This window comes from Nelumbo lutea, chromosome 8 (assembly GCF_056320005.1).
Source record: "Nelumbo lutea isolate HS-2025 chromosome 8, American lotus-T2T, whole genome shotgun sequence".
NCBI classification, from domain to species: domain Eukaryota; kingdom Viridiplantae; phylum Streptophyta; class Magnoliopsida; order Proteales; family Nelumbonaceae; genus Nelumbo; species Nelumbo lutea.
Genome location: NC_142691.1, coordinates 58,519,349 through 58,545,036, shown reverse-complemented (window position 1 = coordinate 58,545,036; position 25,688 = coordinate 58,519,349). Strand labels below are relative to the sequence as shown.

At 41.0% G+C, this 25,688-nt stretch overlaps 1 protein-coding gene across 1 annotated transcript; it reads left to right on the top strand.

Moving 5' to 3' along the window:
* Positions 1–380: 380 nt before the first annotated feature.
* Positions 381–25,688, top strand: LOC148844400 (Golgi transport complex protein-like protein). Its single transcript, XM_088959275.1, has 3 exons — positions 381–1,722; positions 14,995–15,468; positions 24,292–25,688. Exons 1-3 carry the CDS (start codon positions 610–612, stop codon positions 25,234–25,236), a joined length of 2,532 nt encoding a protein of 843 aa, XP_088815401.1. The 5' UTR covers positions 381–609; the 3' UTR covers positions 25,237–25,688.

The window sequence follows — 25,688 nt, the reverse complement described above, 5'->3', positions numbered from 1 at the left end:
AGTCACCACGTCATATGGGCCACCACCTTGATCTCGATCAAGTCAGTTAGTCTTCGGAGCGAGGTTGCCCCTCTTGCCGGCGTCTGTGGTAAGATCCGCTGAGGCGTATGCGTCTCCAAAAGCCATCCTTAGCCAAGATGTCGAGGTGATGAGGGGCATCCCAATGCTTCGACGTGAATCCAGTTAGCTATGTGTAGACATGTCGCTGCCTACGTCACACCGAGATGCTATACAATGGTTAGATAGTGCTACGTGGTTGAGGGCCAAATCATCCCTCATGAATGGAAAGCTTGCGGCCCTAGTTACGGAATACCAATCGAAAGCACGGCAAGGATTAAAGCTCAAATTTGGAGTTGAGGGACGGCAGCGTAGTTACTTATGGCATTTATTCTTAAATAAATCAAGAAAGAAAGGGATTTTGGTAAATTAATCACTGACGGTTTATTTGGACTTTAGTGTTTATTTTTGTAAGTTCAAGGTACTTGTTTGTGAGAATTCGAAAGCTGAGGGCCTTAAGTGTTATTTTCTCATGTTTGATGCATAACTGATTAACTGAGAGGAGCGCTCGAAGAAGACTGGCGGACAGTGCCATTACAGATACAGGCAGCCATGGCAATGGCATCCCCCGCCGCAATTCAGAGATCAACTACACCGGCAGTAGCAGGAACGATCATCCCTTCTTCACCTCTTCAAAGGCTCTCTACCTTCAAAGACCGAACTCCAGCTCCCATTCCTCATTCCTCTTCTTCCCCCCTCGATGCCTTCTCTTCTGATCCCGTCTTCTCCGCCTTACTCTCCCCAGACTTTGATTCTACCCGATTCTCCACTCAAGCACTCAGCTCTGGCTCAGCCGCCGCCCGTGCCGAGAAGCTCGAAGAAGGCATCCGTCTCCTTGAGAAGCAACTCCGCTCCGAGGTCCTTTCCCGCCATGACGACCTCCTCTCCCAATTATCTTCCCTCAAGGACGTTGAAAGCGCTCTCTCCGTCGTTCGATCCGGAATTTCTAACCTCCAGTCCTCTGTTCGCCGCGTCCGCCAGGAGATCTCCGATCCGTACCGTCAGATCCGTCTCAAGACCGTCCAGCTCTCCAACATTCACCATACCGCCGAGCTCTTGCAGTCCACTGTCAGGGTTCTTCGGTTGTCGAAGAAATTGAAAGACTTGATAGCAGTTTCCGCCACCGAGCCTGAGAAATTGGACCTATCCAAGGCTGCTCAGTTGCATCGGGAGATCCAGATCTTGTCCGAGGAGAATTCGCTTGCCGGAATTGATGTTGTTGATGAGGAAATGATTTGGCTAGCAGAGACCGGAAACAAGCTGAGATCCGAGGCAATGAAGGTCTTGGAGAGGGGGATGGAAGGGCTTAATCAGGCTGAAGTGGGGAGCGGTTTGCAGGTTTTCTATAATCTTGGAGAATTGAGGTCTACTGTGGATGCTTTGATTACTAAGTATAAGAATCAAGGTGTGAAGAGTGTGAATACGGCTATGGATTTGAAGGCTATATCTGCTTCTTCGGGGAACTTTGGGCCTGGAGGGGTACAGAGGACTGGGACCCCTCAGCTTGGTGGAGGAGCAAAGGCAAAGGAAGCGCTTTGGCAAAGGATGAATACTTGTATGGATCAGATGCATTCCATTATTGTCGCAATTTGGCACCTACAGAGGGTTCTGTCCAAGAAACGGGACCCGTTCACGCACGTATTGCTCCTCGACGAGGTCATACAGGTGAGCTTTGATTCTTTCACTTCGCAGGTTAAGAGGGTGTTGCTTTGATCGTAATTGTTTTTTCTGTTTTTCCTCTTTATGGAAGCCTACCGTTTGCATAATAACTTTAGAGGTTTTCTAAACTGAATCAGCTGAACGAGACCTAATGGAATGAATGTAATGTGATGAACTCGCTGCATTTCAGTGATTTTCCTTTAGTAAGATGTCAAGGAAAAATAATATTCACCAATCTTTTTCTTGATGTGTTATTCCCACCGAGAGCCCTTAACTTCTTGTAGTACCATTCAGTAATAAGTAACAAACAAATTCAATGTCATGCTTTATATATGTGGCTTCATGGTGAGAGTGCTTGGATTTATTTCAAGTTCTGGTGTCTTATGAGCTAACTACAAATCCTTTCCAAATATCAATCACTTGAATGCAAGATTAGAAAATATTATTGAAATTCTTTTGGTGGAAAAACCCGTTATCTGTTCCTCTTACTTACAACTCAGAGGTTATATATGCATTCTCCTCAGACCTTCATATCTGCAATTCAGATACCAGTTTGTCATTATGCTTAGGTGGCATCTGACTTGTGAATTAAATCTTTAAAGAAGAGTATGATTGTCACTTCTGTAGAAGATGATGGTATCATTGAATAGGCATCTGATATTCTGATTTGGTTCCAACTTTAGAAGGTTCCATAGTTAGGAGTCTCACTCTACTGCAAAGTAATTCTAGGTACAGGGCTGCTAATTTTAGATTAGTGGAAGTTGCATCATGAAGAAGGATTTCAGTCCTAGTAAGGTTGCACCACTACATTATGTCCCGCCTTTTGATTCCAGTACTGTATTGATAGAACTTGAAAATCTCCAAGAGAATTTCTTTGGAACTGCAATGGCAAGCTCATAAGTCATAAATGAACTTTTAGTGGACTGGAAATCATCTGTGAATAAAAGAAAACATTTAAGGGCCCCATGGGAAGGAGTTGATCTGTTACAAGTTGAAGGGATAGAAGAGCTAGGGACAGATCAAAGAGAAGATGGTTTGAGGTGGTAAGAAATTATTAAAAGGTTCATATCTCAGTGCCTTTTCCCATTCTCATTAATGGTATGGCAATGGGATTTCTTCCAATCTCTAAGGGTTTGAGGCAAGGGGATCTATTTTCCCCTTTCCTTTTTGTCTTAGCAGTGGAGATGCTGAACTTACTTATAAAGAGAGGTGAACAGGTTGGGTTTGATAGGGGGCTTTCAGGGTGGGGTAAATGGCCCTTTGATCTCTCATATTCAATTTGCTGATGATACTCTTATCTTTCTTGATGCTTCAGTGGATCAGGTTTTGAATTTTAGAGCATTTATGAAGAACTTTGAGTTTTCGATAGGCTTAAAAGTTAATCTTTCAAAGAGTATGGTAGGAGATTTGAGTAGGGAGTTTGTAAGAGAGTGTTTGGCTGCATTAAATTTTAGAGTGGGAGAGCTTCCCATCATTTTTTTTTTGGGGTCTTCCAGTTGGGGGAAGGGCTTCTTATGCTTCTTTGTGGGATCCAATTATTGAAAGAATTGATAAAAGGTTGGTGGGTGGAAGGCAAAGCATATTTCTTTTGGGGGAAAGGATTACTCTTATTAAGAGTGTGCTATCGAGCATTCCTACTTATTATTTGTCAATTTTGAAGATCCTGGGTGTTTGCTGGAATGAAGCTACCAAAAAGAAGAAGAAGAAGAAGAAGAAGAAGAAGAAGAAGAAGAAGGAGAGTTGAGAATGGCGGCCATCATCTCTCAGCCGGCTCTACTCTATTATTAATAAGTGTATTACATAATGTTACACAAATAGACTAGAATGTCCTTGATTAGTGATGGGACACCTAGACAAATAAAAACACTAAATAAGATTAGGCCCAATAACAAAAGACTAAAGACCCAATAGAGATAAATAAACATATTAAGACAGCCGAACCAACACTTCCCCTCAAGCTAAGCATGGATGTCAATCATGTTTAGCTTGCCAAGTAAGTCCAAGAATTTTACTGTAGCTAGCCCTTTAGTTAAAACATCTGCGATCTGCATCTCAGAGGGAGTATAAGGAATGCATAGTTCTCTCGAGACTATTCTTTCTCTGACAAAGTGGTGGTCTATCTCAATATGTTTCGTTCTATCATGTTGCATTGGGTTATTTGCAATGTTGATGGCAGCCTTGTTGTCACAGTACAACCTGAGAGGGCACTCGATCTTTATTCCAAGTTCACCAAGAAGAATCTTAAGCCACAGAAGTTCAACAACACCATGAGCCATAGTTCGAAATTCAACCTTTGCACTTGATCTAGCAACCACATTTTTTACTCCTCCATGTAACTAGATTTCCTCCAACAAAGGTGCAGTACCTGGAAGTGGACTTCCTGTCCCCAACAGAGCCAGCCCAATCTACATCAGTATATGCTTCAACTTCAATCTTATTGTGTTTTTTGAACCGAACCCCTTTCCCCGGGCAAGACTTCAAATATTTGAGAATCCTTTCCACAACTTTCATGTGAGGGACTTTAGGAGTGTGCATGAACTGACTGACAACATGTACAGTATAAGCAATGTCAGGGCGAGTGAGGGACAGATAGATCAACTTCCCCACTAGCTTTTGGTATATTTCCTTATCAAGGTAGTCCTCTCCTACTGATTCCTGTAGGCCATGGTTCTGTTCTATTGGAGTATCTGCTGGCCTACACCCCATCATGCCTGTCTCTTGTAGAAGATCAAGGACATATTTCCGCTGACATATGTAGATGCCCTCTTTTGATCTAGCAACTTCAATCCCAAGGAAGTATCTCAGCTGACCCTGGTCTTTGATCTCAAATTCAGCAGCCAAGAACTCATTTAGTCTTTTAATCTCTTCCTGATCATCCCCTGTAATCACCATATCATCCACATAGACAATAAGTGCTGTAAGTTTTCCATTTCTCTTCCTTATGAACAAGGTATGATCTGCCCCACTTTGAGTACAACCATCTTTCTTCGTGGCCCCACAAAGCTTCTCAAACCAAGCTCGAGGCGACTACTTAAGACCATATAGTGCTTTTCTCAGTTTGCACACCTTTCTGCCAAACCCATAACCTGGTGGAGGATCCATGAATACCTCTTCATGTAGGTCGCTATTTAGGAAGGCATTCTTCATGTCCAACTGATGTAGCTCCCATGAGAAATTTGCAGCTAATGACAATAGAACTCGGATTGTGTTGAGTTTTGCTACTGGAGCAAAGGTTTCTTTGTAGTCAATCCCTTCTTTTCGAGTAAACCCTTTTGCTACAAGTCTGGCCTTGTACCTTTCAATGGACCCGTCCTCCCTATGCTTTACAGTGAACACCCACTTGCATCCAACAGTGCTTTTCCCTTCCGGTAGATCCACTAATTCCCAAGTCTTTGCTTTCATTAAGGCTTTCATTTCTTCATCCATAGCCTCTTTCCATCTTGGGTTGGATACTGCCTATGAATACCTAGTAGGAACATGCACAGAAGAGAGAGCAGACACAAAAGAACAATAACGGGGAGACAAATGTGAGTAAGACACAAAATCAGCAATGGGGTGTCGGATAGTACAAGAACGGGTAGGCTTACGAAGGGTAATAGGAAGATCCAAGTTAGAGGGATGTGTGATAGGATTACCTGGGGTTGTTGAGACAGGTTGATCCGAGTCCAATTGGTTGCTGTCATGAGTTGGATGACCCTTTTTCCTTTTGTTGTAGGTGATTCTTATATCTTTCTGCTGCCTTCTGGAGTCTTCAGTAACATCTGCAACATCACTAGTAGTAGCTGGTGCAATGAGAGCCTCATTAGATTCACCCGGGATACCACAACTAGGAGGATCAGGAGGAGAAGGTGGAAGGTCCGAGGCAGAAAGAGGCACAAAGAAGGAGGGAACAGAAGAATCCTCTTCCATCCCGCTAGTCTCCCCTTGAAGAGGATTCTGGGAAGAATGAAAATAGGATTGAGACAAAAAAAAACCACATCCTTTTTGACATTTTTTCTTGGTGACTGAATCATAACACTTGTAACCCTTCTATGTAGGAGAGTACCCCAAAAAGATTCGTTTCGTAGCCCTAGGATCCAGTTTGGTCTTCTTTGGATCCTTTACATGTATAAAACATACACAACCGAAGACTCTCGGTGGAAGAGAAAAGTCTGGAAGATGAGGGCAAAGGACAAAGAAAGGAGTTTTCATCCCCAATACCTTGGATGGCATTCGATTTATCAGGTATGATGCAGTAAGGATTGCTTGCGACCAATAGTTTTGGGGAACCTTATGCTGAAATAGTAAGGCTCGAGTAGTCTCCAATAGGTGTCTATTTTTGCGCTCAGCAACCCCATTTTGTTGGGGGGTACTAGCACAAGATGACTGATGGATCATTCTAGCATCCTCCATAAACAGTTCCAAGGACCTTTCAAAGTATTCAACTGCATTATCAAACCTGAATTGTTTAATTTTCTTGCCAAATTGTGTTTCAATAGTTTTGTAAAACGCCATTGTTACCCGTGGCACTTCATCGCGTCCTTTTAACAAGTAGATCCATGTGCATCGAGAGTAGTGATCAATAAAACTGATAAAGTACCGAAAGCCATCAACAAAAATAATGGGTGAAGGGCACCAAACATTAGAGTGGACTAAATCAAAAGAAGCTTGAATTTCATTACTAGAAATTGGATAAACAGTTCTACATTGTTTTGATAACTGACAAACTTCACAAACTAAATTTTGACTTGAAACACCTTTGCATAATTCCAGAAACAACACTTCTAATGATGAAAAAGGTAAATGACCTAGCCTAGCATGCCATAGATATCACCTAGCTATTGACTCTACATGGACTGACTACTAGTAACAGATGTTTGTAAGGCCGAACTGATGTCTGCACCAAGGTAGTAGAGGCCTCCACACTCATTACTGCTCCCAATCGTTCTCTTTGTCAATCTGTCCTGAAAGACACAATGAGTAGGAAAAAAAGTTATGCTACAATTCAAATTCTTGGTAAGCTTTGAAACATATAAAAGATTTGAAGAAAGATTGGGAACATGCAGGACATATTTGAGTGAGAGGTCTTTGCTTAGGTCAACCACCCCTTTCCCAGAGATGGTAGAGAGGGAACCATCAGCAACCCTCATCTTATCTTGGCCAGACAGTAAATGATAGGAAGAAAATAGAGAAGACATATGTGTCATGTGGTCAGTTGCACCGGAATCAATAATCCAAGAAGCAGGATCTATAGAACTAGTTGCACTAAAAGCAGAGGCAGTATCTGATCTGGCAAGGGAGGTGGAAGCAAGAGAATTGGTCCTTAGACGGGCTAGTGCCCGACTAAGTACCTCTACCTCATCAGCAGTGAAACCCAAGGACCCGTGTCTGGGGGAATTAGCAATCTGTCCATGGAAGAGGAAGTAACTGTGGATGAGTGTTTTGAGCCATCACCACTGTGACTGGCAACCAGATTCCCACTTGCAGCTTGACCCTTCTGATGCTTCTTATCTTTCTTCAAAGCAGCTGGTTTCAGATGTGGATAGAGAACCCAACAAGTTTCTTTCACATGCCTTTCCCCTCCACAGTGGGTGCACTTCAGATGTCTTTTGTCCGAGTACTTATTCCCTTTTTGATTTGTAGAAATTAGGGCCGAATGTTCCACAGACTGTTCAGCTGGCTTAATTTGAGTATCAATTTGCATATCTTTTCTCCTAACCTCTTCATTCCTCACGAGGTAGTAGACATGATGTAAGTCTGGCATTTCATCCCTTCCCAGAATTTGGGACCTTATGCTCTCATATATTGGATATAGGCCAGCCAAAAATTTAAATGCTCTGCCCTCTTCAATTTGTTTGTCATGCCTTTCCTTGTCTCTGGCATTCTCCCAATCAAGAATGTGGTGATGATCTAGCTCTTCCCATAGTCCTTCTAAGGTAGCACAATATGTTGCAACAGTCATATCCCCTTGCCTCAAGGCAGCAATGTCTTGATTCAATCTATAAATTCTGGCATTATTTTTTTCTTTGCCCATAAGTTTTAGACACTTTCTCCCATATCTTGGCAGCAGTGGATAAATGTTGAACAGTCCTAGCTACCCTTGGAGTCATTGAAGCAAGTAGCCAGGACATAACTGTAGTATTCTCCTTACGCCAAACTGCATAATCAACACTACCCACTTCAGGTTCCTTCTTCTGCCCGTCCAAATAACCAATGAGTTCCCGGGATGTGATGAAGAGCATGGCTGAAACAGACCATTCTCTGAAGTTATACTCATCCAACAACACATTAGTAATCTGCAGGCTGTGCAGATTTGGATTCTCCAGATTAGGGGACCTCCCACTAGTCCTAACATTTCTAGAAGACACTTCCCCGAATATAGAAAACATATTCTCCTACTTGCGAAGATCAAAACTGTAAACACAATATACAGAGAACTGTTTCAGACTTACGGAACTTGCTGCACTGCAAACTTTGTCCAGAGAACCCGTAACAGAGCTGAAACCACGAGCACCACATTGCTGCACTGTGCTCTAATTACTGCTGTCGCAGACTGTAATCAGTCCAGACTTCTGCTGTGCTCTAATCACTGCTGTCGCAGCCTGTAATCTCTGCCACAACCAGTTCTAGGACTGCCGAGATCAGTCCTCCCACCTAGATCTGTTCCACACAGATCTCTCTTAGCCGAATGGCTACAATCTGCTGTACTGAGTCTATTAGGGCATCAACTTTTGGGACTAACTCCCTTTGGGCCCTACAACCAAGGGAGACCCTAGATGTTGGTCCTGCTGTGTTCTACGACCAACCCTAGGGTTTCTTTGCAGCAACCAAGATAGAAAAGAGGAAGAAAGAGAGTTGGATACGACTAGAAGATGAAGCGGTGGCTGTAACCAGGTGAAAGATTAGAGCTCTGATACCATGCTTGCTGGAATGAAGCTGTCGAAGGGAAAGGGAAGAAGAAGAAGAAGAAGAAGGAGAGTTGAGAATGGCGGCCATCATCTCTCTGCCGGCCCTACTCTATTATTAATAAGTGTATTACATAATGTTACACAAATAGACTAGAATGCCCCTGATTAGTGATGGGATACCTAGACAAATAAAAACACTAAATAAGATTAGGCCCAATAACAAAAGACTAAAGACCCAACAGAGATAAATGAACATATTAAGACAGCCGAACCAACACTGGGGATGGTGGCAGAAAGAACTGAGAAGATTAGGACCTTAATCTTGAATCAATAAGCTCATTTGCAATCAAGACAGAATCCAGCATTTGTCTCCCTGGTACAAAAGCAAACCGATTATTAGAAATAACACTGCTTAGCACCTACTTCGTTCTCACTGGTAACACTTTCCGAGAACCTTGTAGAAGCTATTTAGAAGGCTGATGGGCCTAAAGTCCCTAATATTTGTGGCCCCTTCCACTTTAGGGAGTAAGGAGATGAAGGTAGCATTAAGACTTCATAATGCAAATCTCAGGATCCATACACAACATGGGGTTGTTCGGTTTGGAAAGGTATTCTAAAATCTTTTCCTATGATGTATGAGGGAGTGAGATTAAAAGTGGGAAGTGGAAATAGGCTGAAATTCTGGAAAGATTCCTGGTGCATGGACAGACCTTTAGCTGAGGCGTTTCCCATTCTGTTCCAATGTACAGTTAATCAAGAAATATCAGTGGCAGAGTCTTATGTGATTTCTAACAACTCAGTGATCTGGAACCCTCAGTTCAGAAGAGATTTATTTGATTGGGAAATAGAAGGTGTGATGCAACTTCTGCAGATTTTACAGGAGCAGATGATAGACATTACAGGTGAAGATGAATGGAGCTGGTCTTGGAGTAAGGATGACTGCTTCTCAGTCAAATCCCTTACCTTGAAGCTTAGTAGTACGGGCATTACTGAGTTCCCCTATCAGCAAGTATGGAAGTCCTGTGCTCCCTCGAAATCTGTATTCCTTGTTTGGACTATGGTGCTGAACAAATGTCTCTCAAGACTCAACCTGGACAGAAGGGGCATTCAGCTCCCTTCTCTGATGGGTGGGTTGTGTGCCTTGTTGCCTGAGTCCACAGACCATCTGTGCTTACATTGTCCTATCTCCTCAAAAGTCTGGTACCATTTCATTGGAGTGGCTGGTCTTAATTGGGTTATGCCAAAGTCAGTTAAAGATCTGCTGCTTTGCTGGAATCTCCAAGGTTTGAAGAAAAAAGGAAGTTTAATTTGGAGAACTATTCCTGTGGCAGTGATGTGGGTAGTTTGGTCTGAAAGGCTTTTGGAGGAGATAGTACAGCAGGCGGTCAGCAAGCTGATTTCTTGGGTGTCTGTTACACCTGATTTTAAAGAGCTAAAAGTTCCTGTATTAGTTAAGTCTACTTCGATTTGGGACCTGTAACTTGTCCTGAAATCTGAGCAGCTACTTGTGGCTTCCTCTTTTGTTGTACTGAGTTCTTTTTTATTCAATAAAGTTCTTACTTTACCTTTCAAAAAAAAATATGGGGTAGTAAGATTGGTTGGGAATCAATCTTCATTAGTCAGGGCATGTGAGAGGCGGGGGGGTGTGGAGATTGATGCTTTGGTTGATAGGGGTGTGGAAGTGGGCAAGAGCTTAGGGCTGGTCTTTTGGGGAGGAGAGGAGTTTGCCAAAAAGGCTTTTGAAGGTTTTGAAAAAAATAAGAGAGATGGTGCTTGGAATTTTGAGGTGGTGTCTGGCCTCAAGGTTAATTTGAATAAATATCAGATTATCCCTGTAGGTCTTGTTACAAATCTAGAAGTTTGTGCAGAAGTTATGGCTTGTCAGACTGCCCATCTTCTGGTCAAGTACTTGGGGCTCCCTCTTGGAGCTAAATATACTTCCTCTCAGATTTGGAATCCAGTGGTTGAAAGAATGGAGAAGAAATTGGCTTCCTGGAAAGCTAAATACCTTTCCTTTGGGGGGAGAGTGATTTTGATTTTTCTAATTTACCTACTTACTACCTCTCCCTATTTCCTATTTCTTCCAAAGTGGCTAACAGATTGGAGCAACTATAGAAAAACTTTCTCTGGAGAGGTTGGGAAGGGGAGAAGAAGGTTCATGTTGTAAACTGGGATCAAGTGTCTTCCTAAGGAAGTTGGAGGGTTGGGAATAAGAAAATTGAAGAAATTCAATTTTGCCCTCCTGTGTAAATGGCTTTGGAGATTTGCAAATGAAAGAAATGTTTGGTGAAGAAATTTGATTGTGGGCAAATATGGAGTGGACTGGGGTGATTGGAGATCCAATTCTCCTTTTTCAAGAGGGATAAGCTCCATTTGGACAGGTATAATGAAGAACGCTAATTTATTTGAGGAAGGAATCGGTTACAACTTGGGAAATGGGGAAAGAATCAAAATTTGGAAAGACTCTTGGTGTTCTGAAGTGTGTCTGAAAGATGCCTTTCCTCTCTTGTATCCAATTTCTGTAAATCAGGACTCCTTGGTGGCTGAAAATTTCAATGTGGATGGTAACTCTTTCAGTTGGAACCTAACTTGTAAGAGGCGCCTCTTTGACTGGGAAATTGAGGAGTATGCAATTCTGTTGGGCCTGCTCCAGAACCAGAGGATTGACCCAAACATGGAGGATGCTTGGAGATGGAAATGGGAAGCTGATGGCATGTTTTCTGTTAAGTCTATGTTCAGTAAGTTGATAAGTTCAGGTCAGGAAAGCTTTCCGGCTAGGCAGATTTGGAGCTCAATCAGTCCTAAAGTGAAGTTTTTGCTCTGGACAATGGCTTTAAATAAGTGTCTATCCAAAGTTAATCTAGTGAAATGTGGCATTCAGATTTCGGACATGTCATGTGGCTTATGCGGTGGGGTAGTAGAAACTACTAAACATCTGGCCTTACATTGCCCACTCTCGAATTATATTTGGAGGCATTTTCTTCAAGCTTTGGAAATCAGCTGGGTAATGCCAAATTCTGTGAAGGATGCTGTTGTGTTGCCAGATTGAGGGTCTCAGCAAGAAAAGTATTTTGGTTTGGAAGACTATCCCGGCTGCTGTGCTTTGGACTATCTGGATTGAAAGAAATAACAGAATTTTTCAGGGCAAAGCTAAATCTTCAGAGGAAATGGTGCAGAAAGCTGTGGGTAAACTTCTGTCCTGGGTGTCGGCAACGGAGGTGTTTAAAAATCAGAATTTGAGTCTGTTGTTTAGATCTCATAACTGGTTGTATCTGTAATTTGTGGTGGCTCTAGGCAGCCTCTAATTGCCTAGGCTCCTTTGTACTGACTGGTTCTTGTTTTAATAAATTACCTTACCTTTTCAAAAAAAAAAAATGAGAGATGAAAGCTCGAAGAAGAATGCAGCTGGGGTAGGAGGAGAGGCATGGAATGAAGGAGTCAGAGGAGATGGGCAAGATGAAATGATCAATGAGGAATTTTAAATTGTTTGGTCTCGGGGTAGCTCCCATCTATTTCCCTCTGTTCTGTGATTTTAAAAATATGTGCTAATTGTTTTTTTCTGTTGAAAGGCGGGTGTTGTCTTAACACCCTGTTCGTTTGTTTGTACCCAAGTTTTTACTTTCAATAAAATTTTATTTCTTACCTTTCAAAAAAAAAAGATTGGTTGGGAATCAAGGGAATGCCATCAACATATGGGGTGTGTGTGTGTGGAAAGGAATTATGCCTTTAAAGCAAGAATTTTAAAATCTTACAAGATTTGAAGTTGGGGATTAAGTGAATATTAGATTTTGGGAAGATGAATCATGTGATGTTCAGAGGCTTTATGACATCTGCCCATGGCTGTATAGGCTTACCGATCGTTAAGTGTGAACTGTGAATTAATCAATGTTTTGGGAAGAGACATGAGAGGGGAGCAGCTAGTGGGGTGTCCAAAATTTGGATGGCCATTGCTGGGCTAGGAAATGGAAGAATGCATTATGTTATTAAGCAGACTACAAGAGTTTAAAATTTCAAGTGGCGAAAAGGATGAAATTTGGTGGAAGGAATGTAGCATTGGCAGATTTGCAGTGAAGTCCTTTTCAAATAGTGAAAAGGATGAAGCTTTTGCATGGCTGGTGGCTATGGAAGGCCAGAGGTTTCAGTTTGGCTGGTAGGTATTACATGTGTGAAGAAGAGGATTCAGTAAGTCAATTATCCATTTCCTGTGAGGTGGCCTATTTCAGTTGGCATTTCTTTTCAGATCTCTTTGGGGTGAGGTATTGTCAGCCTAGTTCCACAGGTGAACTTTTTCCAAGATGTCTGAGGCTTCAAGACCGCAACAAAACCAAAATTGGTTGGAGTTGCATCCCCTTCACAATCTGTTGGGAAATATAGAAGGAGCGTAATAGACTATGTGCAGGGAAGTGTTGAAGTTTTGGTAGAGTGATGGGTCATGGGTGATAATTTTAGGAAGTTTTAGATATACCTAACATTGTTATTTTGAGTCTTTTTGAGTAATTGTAATCAAGGTGTTGTTTCACACCTTCTTCAGTTGTACTCAATCTTTTCCTTTTTAATAAATTTTTTTTTTTCTATTGTTACCAAAGAAAAAAAAATTAACAACGGATATGGCATTGAACAGAACGGAATGATGAAACAAGATTCATATAGCTGACCCCATATGGTTGGGATGATGATAATGATGATGATATATCCTAGCAGTCTGTGTTTTATAAATCTCACTGTGGTGCTACTAGAATGGTAGCTTGCATTTTTGGGGAAGAGCATGATTATGTTGGCAAGTGATGCTATTCCAGATCCAGTAATTATTGAGCTTGACATGGCAATAGCATTGACTTGGTTTGTAACTCTAAAAATGCCCCCATGTAGGCCTAGTTCATCCTAAATCTAAATTGAATCTGTTGCCAAGCTCTATAAATACTTGTTCTTTACTTTATTGTCCTTGTTCATACTTGTCATACGTTTGATATTAAAATACCTGTTTGCTAAAATTCTCCAGCCAGCCTATTTCATCCTTAGTATCCATATGATTGTCAGTCAAGTCACTGGCCCCTGATCATACATGTCCTACAATACTTTGGTATTAAAGCATGTTTTTTGCTAAAATTCTGCAGTGTTCTATATCATCCTTGCTATCCATATGATTACCAAAGGGATAATGTTCCAAGCCACTTCCCTTCCCTTGATTAGTCCTTTAAATTGCCATGCTTGTGTTTGTTTTGTTTTCCTTACTACATAAATTTGGCTAGTTATTGATCATATTACTTGAGGGAGCAAGGGCCTTGCTTTGTGTAGTGGTAAAATCTCAGACCTACAAGCATTAGAATGCAAGTTGGAGTCTGAGGGTAGCCACTTCAGGTAAATAACTGCTGAAGGTTAGGTCCCTGTCCAGTTCATCCTTCACAAGGTGAGGCTAGGTGCAGGGGGCGCCTTGTCGCCTAGGCGATGGATTTTTTTGAGTAAAAATCACATATCCTAGGGTAGTTCCCTAGGTTCCATAACCAACTTTCTTTAATAACTATCCATAATTTTCATAGGAAAATTGTAAACTTCATGTTTAAGTCTAGAAAATCAACATATTTATGAGAAGAAAAAGAAGAAAGGAAAGAAAATTCAAAAAATATAGGGGCTGAACCCCTATTTTTGTTATAGGAAAAGAAGAAAAGAAAAGGTGGAAGAAGAAATGTATTGATTAGACAAAATTTTAAGTTCTTCCCTTACTTATTGGTTCAGATTTTTAAGTCATTGAGAGTTCAGTACAGCAGTTAGCAATGTTTGTGTTGATTAAACCCTAAAAAATAAGAAAATAATAAAAAAAAATTAGTTTATAAACACAAAAAATAATATTTTTTTTAATAATGTCTATTTTATAATTATAATCTAAAAAAAAAAACAATATAGAAGTATTTTATTACACAGTATGCAAAACTGCTTGGTGACTGGGCAAGGTGAGCCTCCAAGGGTACCTTGTCACCTTGACAACTATGACCATCACTAACATTGGGTAGTGACCTTTGTTTTGTCTTATTGAGCAATTAATGTTCTCATCATAACCCTACAGGCTCAAAACTCAGGATTAGAAATTTATTGTTGGTACTTGTACAATCTCAAAACTTTTTTTTATTTTTTATTTTAATATTTTTCTCTCTATTACTCAAAAGAAACTTGTAATAACATCTGCCATCTCAGACGTTCTCTTTTTTTTTTTTTTTTCAGTTCACAATTTGTGCAAAGCATCTTGTTTCACTCCAATAACTTGGTTTGCACAGAATAGCAGCATCTACCAAATGTTCTAATGAAGTAAATGTTTTTCATTGGTTATGAGTGAAACTTATTGTTCTGCATTGTAGGATCTAAGGAATCACTCTAACTTCAACTGTTTTGTTTTCAGGATAGTGATCCAATGTTAACAGATCGAGTTTGGGAAACACTTGTGAAATCATTTGCTGGTCAAATGAAGTCTGTATTTACTGCATCAAGTTTTGTTAAAGAAATATTTACTATGGGATACCCAAAGCTGATCTCGATGATTGAGAATCTTCTCGAAAGAATTTCACATGACACTGATGTCAAAGGGGTTTTACCAGCTATTAGTTCAGAAGGAAAAGAACAAATGGTTGCTGCCATTGACATATTCCAGACAGCTTTCTTGGCTCTCTGCTTGGGGCGCTTGTCAGATCTTGTCAATAGTGTGTTTCCAGTGTCCACTCGGGGTAGTGTTCCCTCCAAAGATCAAATCTCAAGAATTGTTTTACGCATCCAGGAGGAGATTGAAGCAGTTAAGTTGGATGGGCACTTGACTCTTCTTGTCTTGCATGAAATTGGAAAAGTTTTGCACTTGCTAGCAGAAAGAGCTGAGTACCAGGTATGTGAGTACTTTGTCCAACAGGGAACTTATAATTGCATCTCTTTTCATGGAAGTTATGTCATTGGTTCTGCACTACCTGCAGTTAAATTAATCCTGTGTTATTTGCAGTTGGGGAGGCTTTTGGTGTAGGTTGTTTTGGGATTCAAGGCAGTTGTGTCATTTAGTGCCTTTAGCTGCTGGGGTTGTTCATTCTTGTCAAAGGCATGTGGTCTTAGGGCCTTGATTTTTTTTCAAGGGGCTTTTTCTGTACAATTTTCTTTCTGTATTTTTTCTCTCCGTTTTCCCTTTCTATGGGGCTTTTGTGTTTTTCTTTTTCTCTCATGTTGGCTTGGAACTTGAAATCCCGAATTCCCCCATGAATAAGACTTCGCACCATGATCACTTTATTGAGAGCCACTAACAAAAGAATACATCCATATGAAAGGGAATTTGATTTTCACTTTGTTCTGTCTGTATGTATCCACAAATTTCATAAGAAATATAACATGCGTGACTACAAGTACAAATAGTCTCAATAGATAGACAAATGGAACCATTTGCATTAAATCATAGTTCAAAGCATCATGGTATTTTCCATTTCTTTAGAGGGAAAGTGAGGGGTTGTTGAGGCATTTAAAAGCTCATTTGTGTGTCATATACCTGCTAAATCAAGTTCCTTTTGTTTAAAGCGTGATTTACTGATGAAATATTGTACTGTAAAACTTTCTTAAAGTATGAATATTTCATTTTCTTTCTGAAACATACAAATCTGGGTAAGTGTGGGTATGATCCTTGCTGATATGAGATCTCCTTTTCAAGCTTGGTGCCTAAGGCAGTTAAGTGCTTTTTTAAAAAGGGGAAGTATTTTATGGGGTCTAATGCCTTTTGCCATCTGTCGGTGTTTATTGGAGGAGTGAAATACAGATTATTTTATTTTATTTTATTTTTTACACAAGGAACCATCCAGAGGAGAGAGTCAGAGAAAATTGAGAGGTTCTATTTTTGCTCATAGTTCTGACTTTCATGATTTTATCTTATCAGCTCTTCTTTTATTATTTTTAACTGGCATGCTATTATCTTCTAGGGAGTGGATGTTGTATAAGCTGTTAATATTGTGCATGAGTCATTTTCTTAAGGACCATGTAAGCTTTTCTAATTGGATTGTTGCTCCTTTTTAATATTTGACATAGTCATACATGACATATGCTTATAAAAAAGGAATTACCTTCTCAAATTAGTATTTTAGGACTTGTACTGGACATTGATATGTAAACCCTTGCAGGATCCTAGGTTGAATCTGCCATGTGGTCACAAGTTTTGGGGGGGGGGGATGAAAAAAAGTGGGGTATGATTTGGCCATATTCATTTCTAGATAAAGGGGGCATGCCCCTTATAATGAGACAGCAGCTACAAGTTTAAAAAAAAAAAAGGAAAACACCACCAAGTTTTGACTTTCATCATAATAAACTATGGTTTCTTCTTTTCACTGGGAATATGCTTGGCTTGTTGCAAAAGACATGTACCCAAAAAGTCTCTGAAAAAGTTGCATAACACTGTTAAGTGCAACAATTTGTTCAAAAAGCTTTGGTGCATTTTTAACATTGTTCAATGTTTAATGCCTAATAGAACCTTTTTTCTTGTAAAATATCAAGATAACTTTATTGATATTTAAAAAAAAATGTTAGTTTCCAAAAAAAAAAAAAAACAGCCACAGTGGTGGTTAACTACGATTAACCACTTAACCTACACTAAGGCATTCATTGCTGAATTTAGAACCCCCTTTCCCTTGATGGACTAGTCCCCTAAAAAGATGATTCTTCATTGTTCCTTGCTTTGGTAGAGAATCTGCCAAAGCATTTGCAGGCCTTGGTATCCAAACCTCTATGGCATAGAGAGCACTCAAATATCTTTTACCTCCCTTATTGCGTAATGCGTATCCATTTTTCCATTGGCCTTCTTGATTTCTTTTTAGCCACCTTGTTAACACTTTTGGATGCCCTTTAATTATGATGTTCCTTAGATTAATGGAGTTAGCTCTTCTTGCTCCTTCTAACACTGCCCATAGTTCTGCTCTAGTTAAATCTCCATTCCTGGCAGGTCCAGTAAAAAGTGCTAGGATATGCCCCTTCTCATCTCTAAAGGCACCCCTATCCCAGATTGATCTAGATTACCTAAGCTGCACCCATCAAAATTCAACCTGATGAGACCTGCCACAGGATTCTCCCATTCAATTGTCATTGAAATTCTCCTTGATGAAGATTCAGCCACTGACCTTTGAAGATCAACTTTGTAAGAACTGCTCTCCTTCTAGTTTTGGGGCCAGCTGATGGTATAGGTGGTCCAACGGCCAATGTGATTTAGGTGTCTCACCATGGTGTCTTCGAAGAAATTTCTGATACATTCCTTATTGCTTCCTCTATAATATGACAATTAGGGATATTACTAGTAGACAATCAAGACTACAATCAGCCTTAAACCCTAATAGATTTCAGATTAAGAAAAGTAGAAGAAAAGGAAGAGAAAGGAAGAAAAGAGAGGAGAAGAACTGGAGAAACAAAGGTTGAAAGAAGGAACAGATTCAGAAGAATCTGCCGCCGTCACTCTCTTAGTATTTATAGGTTATGTTCAGTACATAGGGAAAATGACAGATCTGCCCTTAGTACTTACATGACAAATAAAACAAATAAAAAACTGAAATAAATAACAACTGAAATAACAAACTGACCACCAACTGACACTACCATGACTGAAACAAATAATTACACATACTGTCCTACAAACACAGTGGGGACCACAGTTGTGGGGCCCACATCAGTGTTCTCTACACTCCCCCTCAAGTTGGGAATAGATATTTATCATTCCCAACTTGGATAGGTCTGCCTCTAACTTCTTCCTTGGTATTGCCTTGGTGAGGATATCTACGAGCTGCATGTTGGATGTGATATACGGGAGACACACTTCTTGTGATGAGACCCTCTCTCGCACAAAATGTCGATCAACTTCAATGTGTTTAGTTCTGTCATGCTGCACCGGATTGTGGGCTATATTAATAGCCGCCTGATTATCACAATACAACATCAAGGGCTTCTCATAATCAATACCCAACTCTTCAAGTAGTGATCTCAGCCATAGGATTTCAGCCACTCCGTTAGCCATTCACCTGTACTCAGCTTCATCACTAGAGCGGGAAACAACACTCTGCTTCTTACTCCTCCAAGAGACAAGGTTACCTCCCACAAGGGCACAATATCCAGAGGTAGACTTCCTGTCATCAGCACTCCCAGCCCAATCGCCATCTGTATAGACTTCCACCTTCATGTGATTATTGTTCTTGAACAGTATACCTCTACCTGGGCATCTCTTCAAGTATGCTAATATTCTCTCTACCGCAAGAAGATGAGTAGTTCTAGGGGAATGCATGTACTGGCTGACAACACTAACTGCATAACTGATATCTGGCCGAGTAGGGCAGAGATATAGGAGCTTTCCAACCAACCGTTGGAACATAACTTTGTCTTCAAGAGGCTCCCTGCCCTCTGCACTAATCTTGTGATTCTGTTCAATGGGTGTATTAGCAGGCTTAACACCTAACATTCCAGTTTTCGCCAACAGATCTAGAACATATTTTCTCTGAGAGATAAAGATCCCTTGTTTAGATCTAGCAACCTCAATACTCAAAAAGTACTGTAGTGTACCAAGATCTTTCACCTCAAACTCTTGATGAAGGAGCTGCTTGAGGGACTCAATCTCACTACTATTATTTCCTGTCACTACAATATCATCCACATACATAGCAAGGAAGGTCAGAGAGAGGCCACCCTCTTAATGAACATTGTATGATCTGACTGGGCCTGTACATAACCGAATTTTCCAAGGGCTAGTTTGAATCTATCAAACTAGGCTCTAGGTGACTGCTTCAAGCCATACAATGCCTTGTTCAGTCGGAAAACCTTCTTACCTGTCTCTGTATCATAGAATCCAGGAGGCAACTGCATGTAGACCTCTTCTTGTAAGTCTTCATTCAGAAAAGCATTTTTAACATCCATCTGGAACAGGGACCAAGAATGGCTTGCTGCAAGGGATAACAGAACTCGGATGGTGGTCATCTTGGCTACTAGGGCAAAGGTCTCCAAGTAGTCTATACCATAAGTCTGGGTGAACCCCTTTGCAACCAGCCGGGCTTTGTACCTTTTAATGGAGCCATCAGCATTATGCTTCACAATAAATACCCATCTACATCCAACCGGTTTCTTTCCTTTGGGTAGGTCTACTAGCGCCCAAGTATTATTTTTCAACAGGGCATCCATTTCAACTTGCATTGCATCTTTCCACTCTGGAACTGATAAGGCTTCTTGCACTGTTCTTGGAATAGGGACATTGGCAATGGAAGTGAGATAGGACCGGTAAGAGGGAGATAGGAGATCATAGGATAAAAACTAGGAAATGCAGTGAGCTATAGATGTGGTGCAATGTCGTTTCCCTTTGCGGACGGCAATAGGGAGGTCAAGGTCATCTGTAGGAGGTAAAGGAACAATGGAAGGTGTCTCAGTGGGCTCTGGGACTGTAATACTTGGATCTGGAGCTGCAGAAGAAATTGGAGCTAGCTTGGACTACCGATGACTGGGATCAACCTGCCTGCATCGCCTGTTATAGACTCTCAACTCCTGATCCCTCTGACCACCCTCACCATTACAGCCTTCATCACCCAATGGAATAGGTAATGGAACAGCCCCACTCCCACTACGCTCCCCCTGAGGAAAAAGACCCAAATCCCCACTTTCATTGCTCTCCCCCTGAGGAGAAACCCTAGGATAAAAGGGTGTCTCCTCAAAGAAGGTGACATCCATGGAGACAAATTTCTTCCCCGAAACAGGATCATAGCAGCAATAACCCTTTTGAGTTTGTGCATAGCCGAGGAAAATGCATTTGGAGGCCTTAGGGTCAAACTTGGAATGATGGGGCTCGAGAAGCTGAACGAAACAGGTACAACCAAAGGTTTTAAGGGGAACGGTAAGCAACTCCTCGTCTGGGTATAGAAGGGAAAAATGGGTTTTTATATCAAGAACCCGGGAAGGAACCCGATTAATGAGATATACTACCGTGAGGATGGCATCACCTTAGAAGCGAATAGGTACATTGGAGGTAAACATAATGCTTCTAGCCACCTCCAAGATGTGTCTATTCTTCCTTTCGACAACTCCGTTTTGCTGTGGTGTATGAGGGCAAATGCTCTGGTGAATAACTCCATGATGAAGGAGGTAATGGCTTAGCAAAGTATTCCTTTGCATTATCAGATCTAAGAACTTTGATCTTGGCCCCAAACTGGGTTAGAATCACCTGATGGAAGTTTTGGGTTAGAACAGGAACCTCATCTCGAGAACGCATAAGGTAGACCCAAGAAAAACGGGTATGATCATCAACAAACAATAGAAAATATCTGTACCCACCCATAGAAGGGATGTGATATGGCCCCCAAACATCAGTATGCACAATATCAAAAGAATAATTACTCCTTTTATTACACAAAGAATAAGATGTTCTACAATGTTTGGCAAGCTCACAACTCTCACATCTCAAATAAAGCAGGAACAAACTCTTCAAGGACCGGAAAGATAAATGACCTAATCGGTTATGCCAAAGCATAATCGGACTCACAAACTGAGAAACAAAGGACTTCTTATCCACTGGCTTTTCCTAACGAGAACTCTCTCTGAGCAGATAGATCCCATTCGTCTCATGGCTAGTCCCAATCACCTTCCTCGTCTCCAAGTCCTGAAAAACACATCGGTCAGGGAAAAAGGTTACTGAATAGTTCATATGTTTGGTAATACTACTGACTGAAAGCAGGTTAGTATCAAGCTTAGGAACATGCAAGACCGAAGATAAAGAGATAGTATCCGATAACTTGATGTCACCCTTGCCAGAAATGGGAACAAGAGAGCCATCAGCAATGGATACTCTATCTCTACCGGAGGACAAGTGATAAGTAGTGAACAATGATGGCAAGCTAGTCATATGGTCGGATGCACCTGAATCTATTACCCAACAGTGTTTGGTTATTGAGATGGCTGAGCTGAACTCCCAACTTCCTTTTCCAATTGTATTAGGGCAGCCCGAACTGCAACTAAGGTCTCTAGGGGTGTGCCTTTTGTGCCTGACGAGGATGCTGAATCAATTTTCACAGCCACATGAGCATTACCCTTCTTTTTTCTCAGTTTTGTTTGGACCAAATGAGGATGCAGCTTCCAACAAGTATCTTTTGTGTGCTTGGGTTTCTTGCAATGTTCACATACCAGGTCCCGTTTATCTTACTTCTTCCTGTCCCTTTCTGGATCACCCCCTGACTTAGGTTTAACAGCTGTTAGGGCTGGGGAAAGAGGTTGAGGTTGCATCATGACTTTCCGTCTGGTCTCTTCACATTATCTCTGGTCAGTATCTGTTGCCGCACAATGTCATATTCTGAATTCAGGGCAGCTAGAAATTCAAATACCCTATTTGTCTCGACTTGCTTTTTGTGAGTTTGTGCATCTCTGGGACTCTCCCACTCAAGAGTCTCTAGGTGATCAATCTCATGCCACAGGGATTTCAAGGTAGAGAAGTAGACAGAAACTGGTTTCTCTCCTTGTTTAAGACTATTCACTTCACACTTCAGTTCATAGGCTCTGGCAACATTAAGGGGTTGGGAATAGGTTTCTTTCATAACATCCCATATCTCCTTGGCTGTCTTGGCCCACAAGTAATTTCGGCTGATATGTGGCTGCATAGAATTACACAGCCATGCCATAACCAAGTAGTTCTCTTGAACCCACTTGGTGTACATCGGGTCCTCCTTGGAAGGTTCTTTCACATCTCCCAAGAGGTAGCCCAGTTTTCCCCTTCCCCCAATAGCCATCATGGCTGATTGGGCCCATTCTAAGTAGTTTGACCCGTCAAATCTCACAGTTGTAATCTGAAACCCAGTTTCAGATATACTACCATAACTGCTGTTCCCAAAACTACCTTCTCCCTGATTTTTAAACTCCATCTTTGGTCAAGAATCAATAGGTACGAACTGTTAGGGTCACTACAACAGAAAACAGCACTTGGACAGTCGATCACAATCAGAAATCAGTATGGAATCAATGCAGGTCTGATTTGAAACCAATCTGTAATCACGGTATATGCATGAAACTAGTGCAGGTCTGATTTGAAACCAATCGGCAACCACAGTATATGCATGAAACCAGTATAAATCTGATTTGAAACCAATCGACAATCACAGTACCAAGCAGTCCGTACAAGTTTTCACCCCCTAAAAGAGCTCGAAACCAAAAATAGGTCTAAAACTAGCTTAGAGAGCAATCTGAGATGCTGGAACAGAATTAGGGTTTCAATCGTAGGTCTGAAATAAGTGCTCAGCCGCACTTTCCAAGCAGTTTGTACAGTTAGGTTTTGTCATAGGGTCAATGTGAAACCCTAAAACTGATCACCTCTGGGAGAAAACCCTAAAACAAGCACTTTTCAAGAGGATAACAAGAGTTCGGCCCAACAGAAAGGTTTGCCGCAAGGTTAATGTCAAATCCTAGAACAGAGATAAAACCCTAAAACAGTTCGGACGCTCCTTCTAGATAGGTCCAACCTATCTTGACTGATAGCAGTCTCTAGAAAATAAATAAGACTTACCCAGAGAATGTTGTTCGCTACCTTCCAAAGTTGCCTGAACCCTAGCCTTCTCTGGTTCTTCCTAATTACCAACACTCTGCAAGCCGTGGCAAGTCTTCAACAGCTGCAAACCTCTTCTGGTAACCTCCAAGAATCAGCCAACGTATACTTCTTCATAAACTTCCAGCCCTAGATAGTTCTCATGTGGTCGGCTGGACTAGACTCACATGAGAAACCCTAGATAGATAGGCTCTGATACCAAGTAGACGATCAAGACTACAATCAGCCTTGAACTCTAATAGATTTCAGATTAGGAAAAGTAGAAGAAAAGGAAGAGAATGGAAGAAAAGAGGGAAGAAGAACTGGAGAAACAAAGGTTGAAAGAAGGGACAGATTCAGAAGAATCTGCGGCCGCCACTCTCTTAGTATTTATAGGTTATGTTCAGTACATAGGGAAAAGGACAGATCTGCCCTTAGTACTTACATGACAAATAAAGCAAATAAAAAACTGAAATAAATAACAACTGAAATAACAAACTGACCACCAACTGACACTACCATGACTGAAACAAATAATTACACATACTGTCCTACGAACACAGTGGGGACCACAGCTGTGGGGCCCACATCAGTGTTCTCTATATTACTCAAATGCTGAACCTGTCTATTTGGAGTCTTTGGAGGATGGACTGGGTATTCACATTTGGCTTTTACTTGCATGAAGTGGCATTTGAAGTACCATCACCCCAAGCAACGGTTCTTCTTCTTTTATATGCCCAAGTCCTTTTCCAAATACAGTCCTATTCACGTTCATCTAATTATAAGATTTGTGAGTGAAATACATGCATCGAGTTGGATGTCATACATTTTTTGTTAAGTGTCTTTAGTAGTAGGGTTTGACTATGATATGGGAAAGATATGATATCTGAAAAACTTCTGACCAGTCAACTGGAATCATAAACGTGGTAGCCAATCAGGTGTTATTTATCAAAATCATGGGTAATGTAATAAAAAGCCATATCTTCCCCTACTATATCTTTTCCGCATCATATATTTTCCCTTAGTAGTATTTTGTTGTAATGTAATAAAAAGCCATCAACCTCACTCTCAGATATATCATGGTTTGAAATTAATATTTATAAAACCTATCAATTTAATATTGTTTTTCCAGCAAAGCTGATATGCACTTTATAATGACAGATATCTGCTGGTCCTGAAGCTCGTCAAGTGACTGGTCCTGCAACTCCATCACAACTTAAAAACTTCACTTTCTATCAACATCTGCAAGAAGTTCATGCACGCATTTCATCCACAATAATGGGGCTACCAGCTATTGCTTCAGAGGTCTTGTCTCCTTCCCTCGGTGTTATTTATGGAGTTGCTCATGATTCTGTGACATCCTTATTCCAAGCTATGCTTGACCGTCTTGAGGTTTGCATTTTGCAAATCCATGAGCAGAACTTTAGTGTGCATGGCATGGATGCTGCAATGGACAATAATGCATCATCTTACATAGAAGAGTTGCAGAAGTGTGTAGTTCACTTCCGCAGTGAGTTCCTGTCTAGGCTATTACCTTCCTCTTCAACTAATGTTATCAGCACAGGTACAGAGACAATATGTACACGTCTACTGAGGAGTATGGCATCACGGGTTCTAATATTCTTCATTCGCCATGCTTCTCTTGTACGGCCTCTTTCGGAGTCAGGCAAGCTTAGGATGGCAAGGGACATGGCTGAGCTGGAATTGGCAGTTGGTCAGAACTTGTTTCCAGTGGAACAGCTTGGTGCACCATATCGAGCACTTCGTGCATTTCGTCCTGTTATTTTCTTAGAAACATCTCAACTGGGGGCTTCTCCTCTTCTTCAAGATTTGCCACCCAGTGTGATACTCCACCACTTGTATTCTCGAGGTCCTGAAGAATTACAGTCACCAATGCAACGGAACAAACTCACGCCTTTGCAGTATTCATTGTGGCTGGATTCTCAAGGAGAGGATCAGATATGGAAAGGCATCAAAGCAACACTTGATGATTATGCTGCAAAGGTTAGGGCTAGAGGAGACAAGGAATTCAGTCCTGTATATCCTCTTATGCTTCGACTAGGATCATTACTAACAGAAAATGCTTTTGTCTACCAAAAATCTTGATGGCCAATGTAGCTCTTGGAGCCTTGTGCTTTCTGGAAACCAGACCAACTTTTGGCAGTCCAACTACTGTTTTAGAAAGAAGTTTTGCAGATAAGATGGCCAAAGCTTCCAATTGAACCTTTCATCTTTTACTGCAATGTTGCTCTGCAGAGTAGTCAAGAGATTAGTCATTTTTCCTGTATCTTTGTGATACTTCATGATTGGGATCAACTGATTTTGTTTCTTCTTGATTTAGCAAGTAGATTTGTAAGGTCTATTGATCCCCTATCAAATGAGGCATAATGAAATCCATGTCTGATCAAACTACAAGTCTACGGAGTGGAGATCTTCCCTCTTTGTTTCCCCTTTTTACCACCCACTTTTTTATTATTATTTCAGTACGGTTTTCTTTTTTGATACCATGTCAAACTCTTGGTTGTTATACATAAAATATATTCTTTCAACTTTTCTTT

Coding starts and splice junctions, on each gene's coding strand:
- LOC148844400 (XM_088959275.1), top strand. CDS start 610: ATGGCAATGGCATCCCCCGCCGCAATTCAGAGATCAACTACACCGGCA. Junction 1,723..14,994: donor TCCTCGACGAGGTCATACAG/GTGAGCTTTGAT, acceptor TTTTGTTTTCAG/GATAGTGATCCAATGTTAAC. Junction 15,469..24,291: donor CAGAAAGAGCTGAGTACCAG/GTATGTGAGTAC, acceptor TTATAATGACAG/ATATCTGCTGGTCCTGAAGC.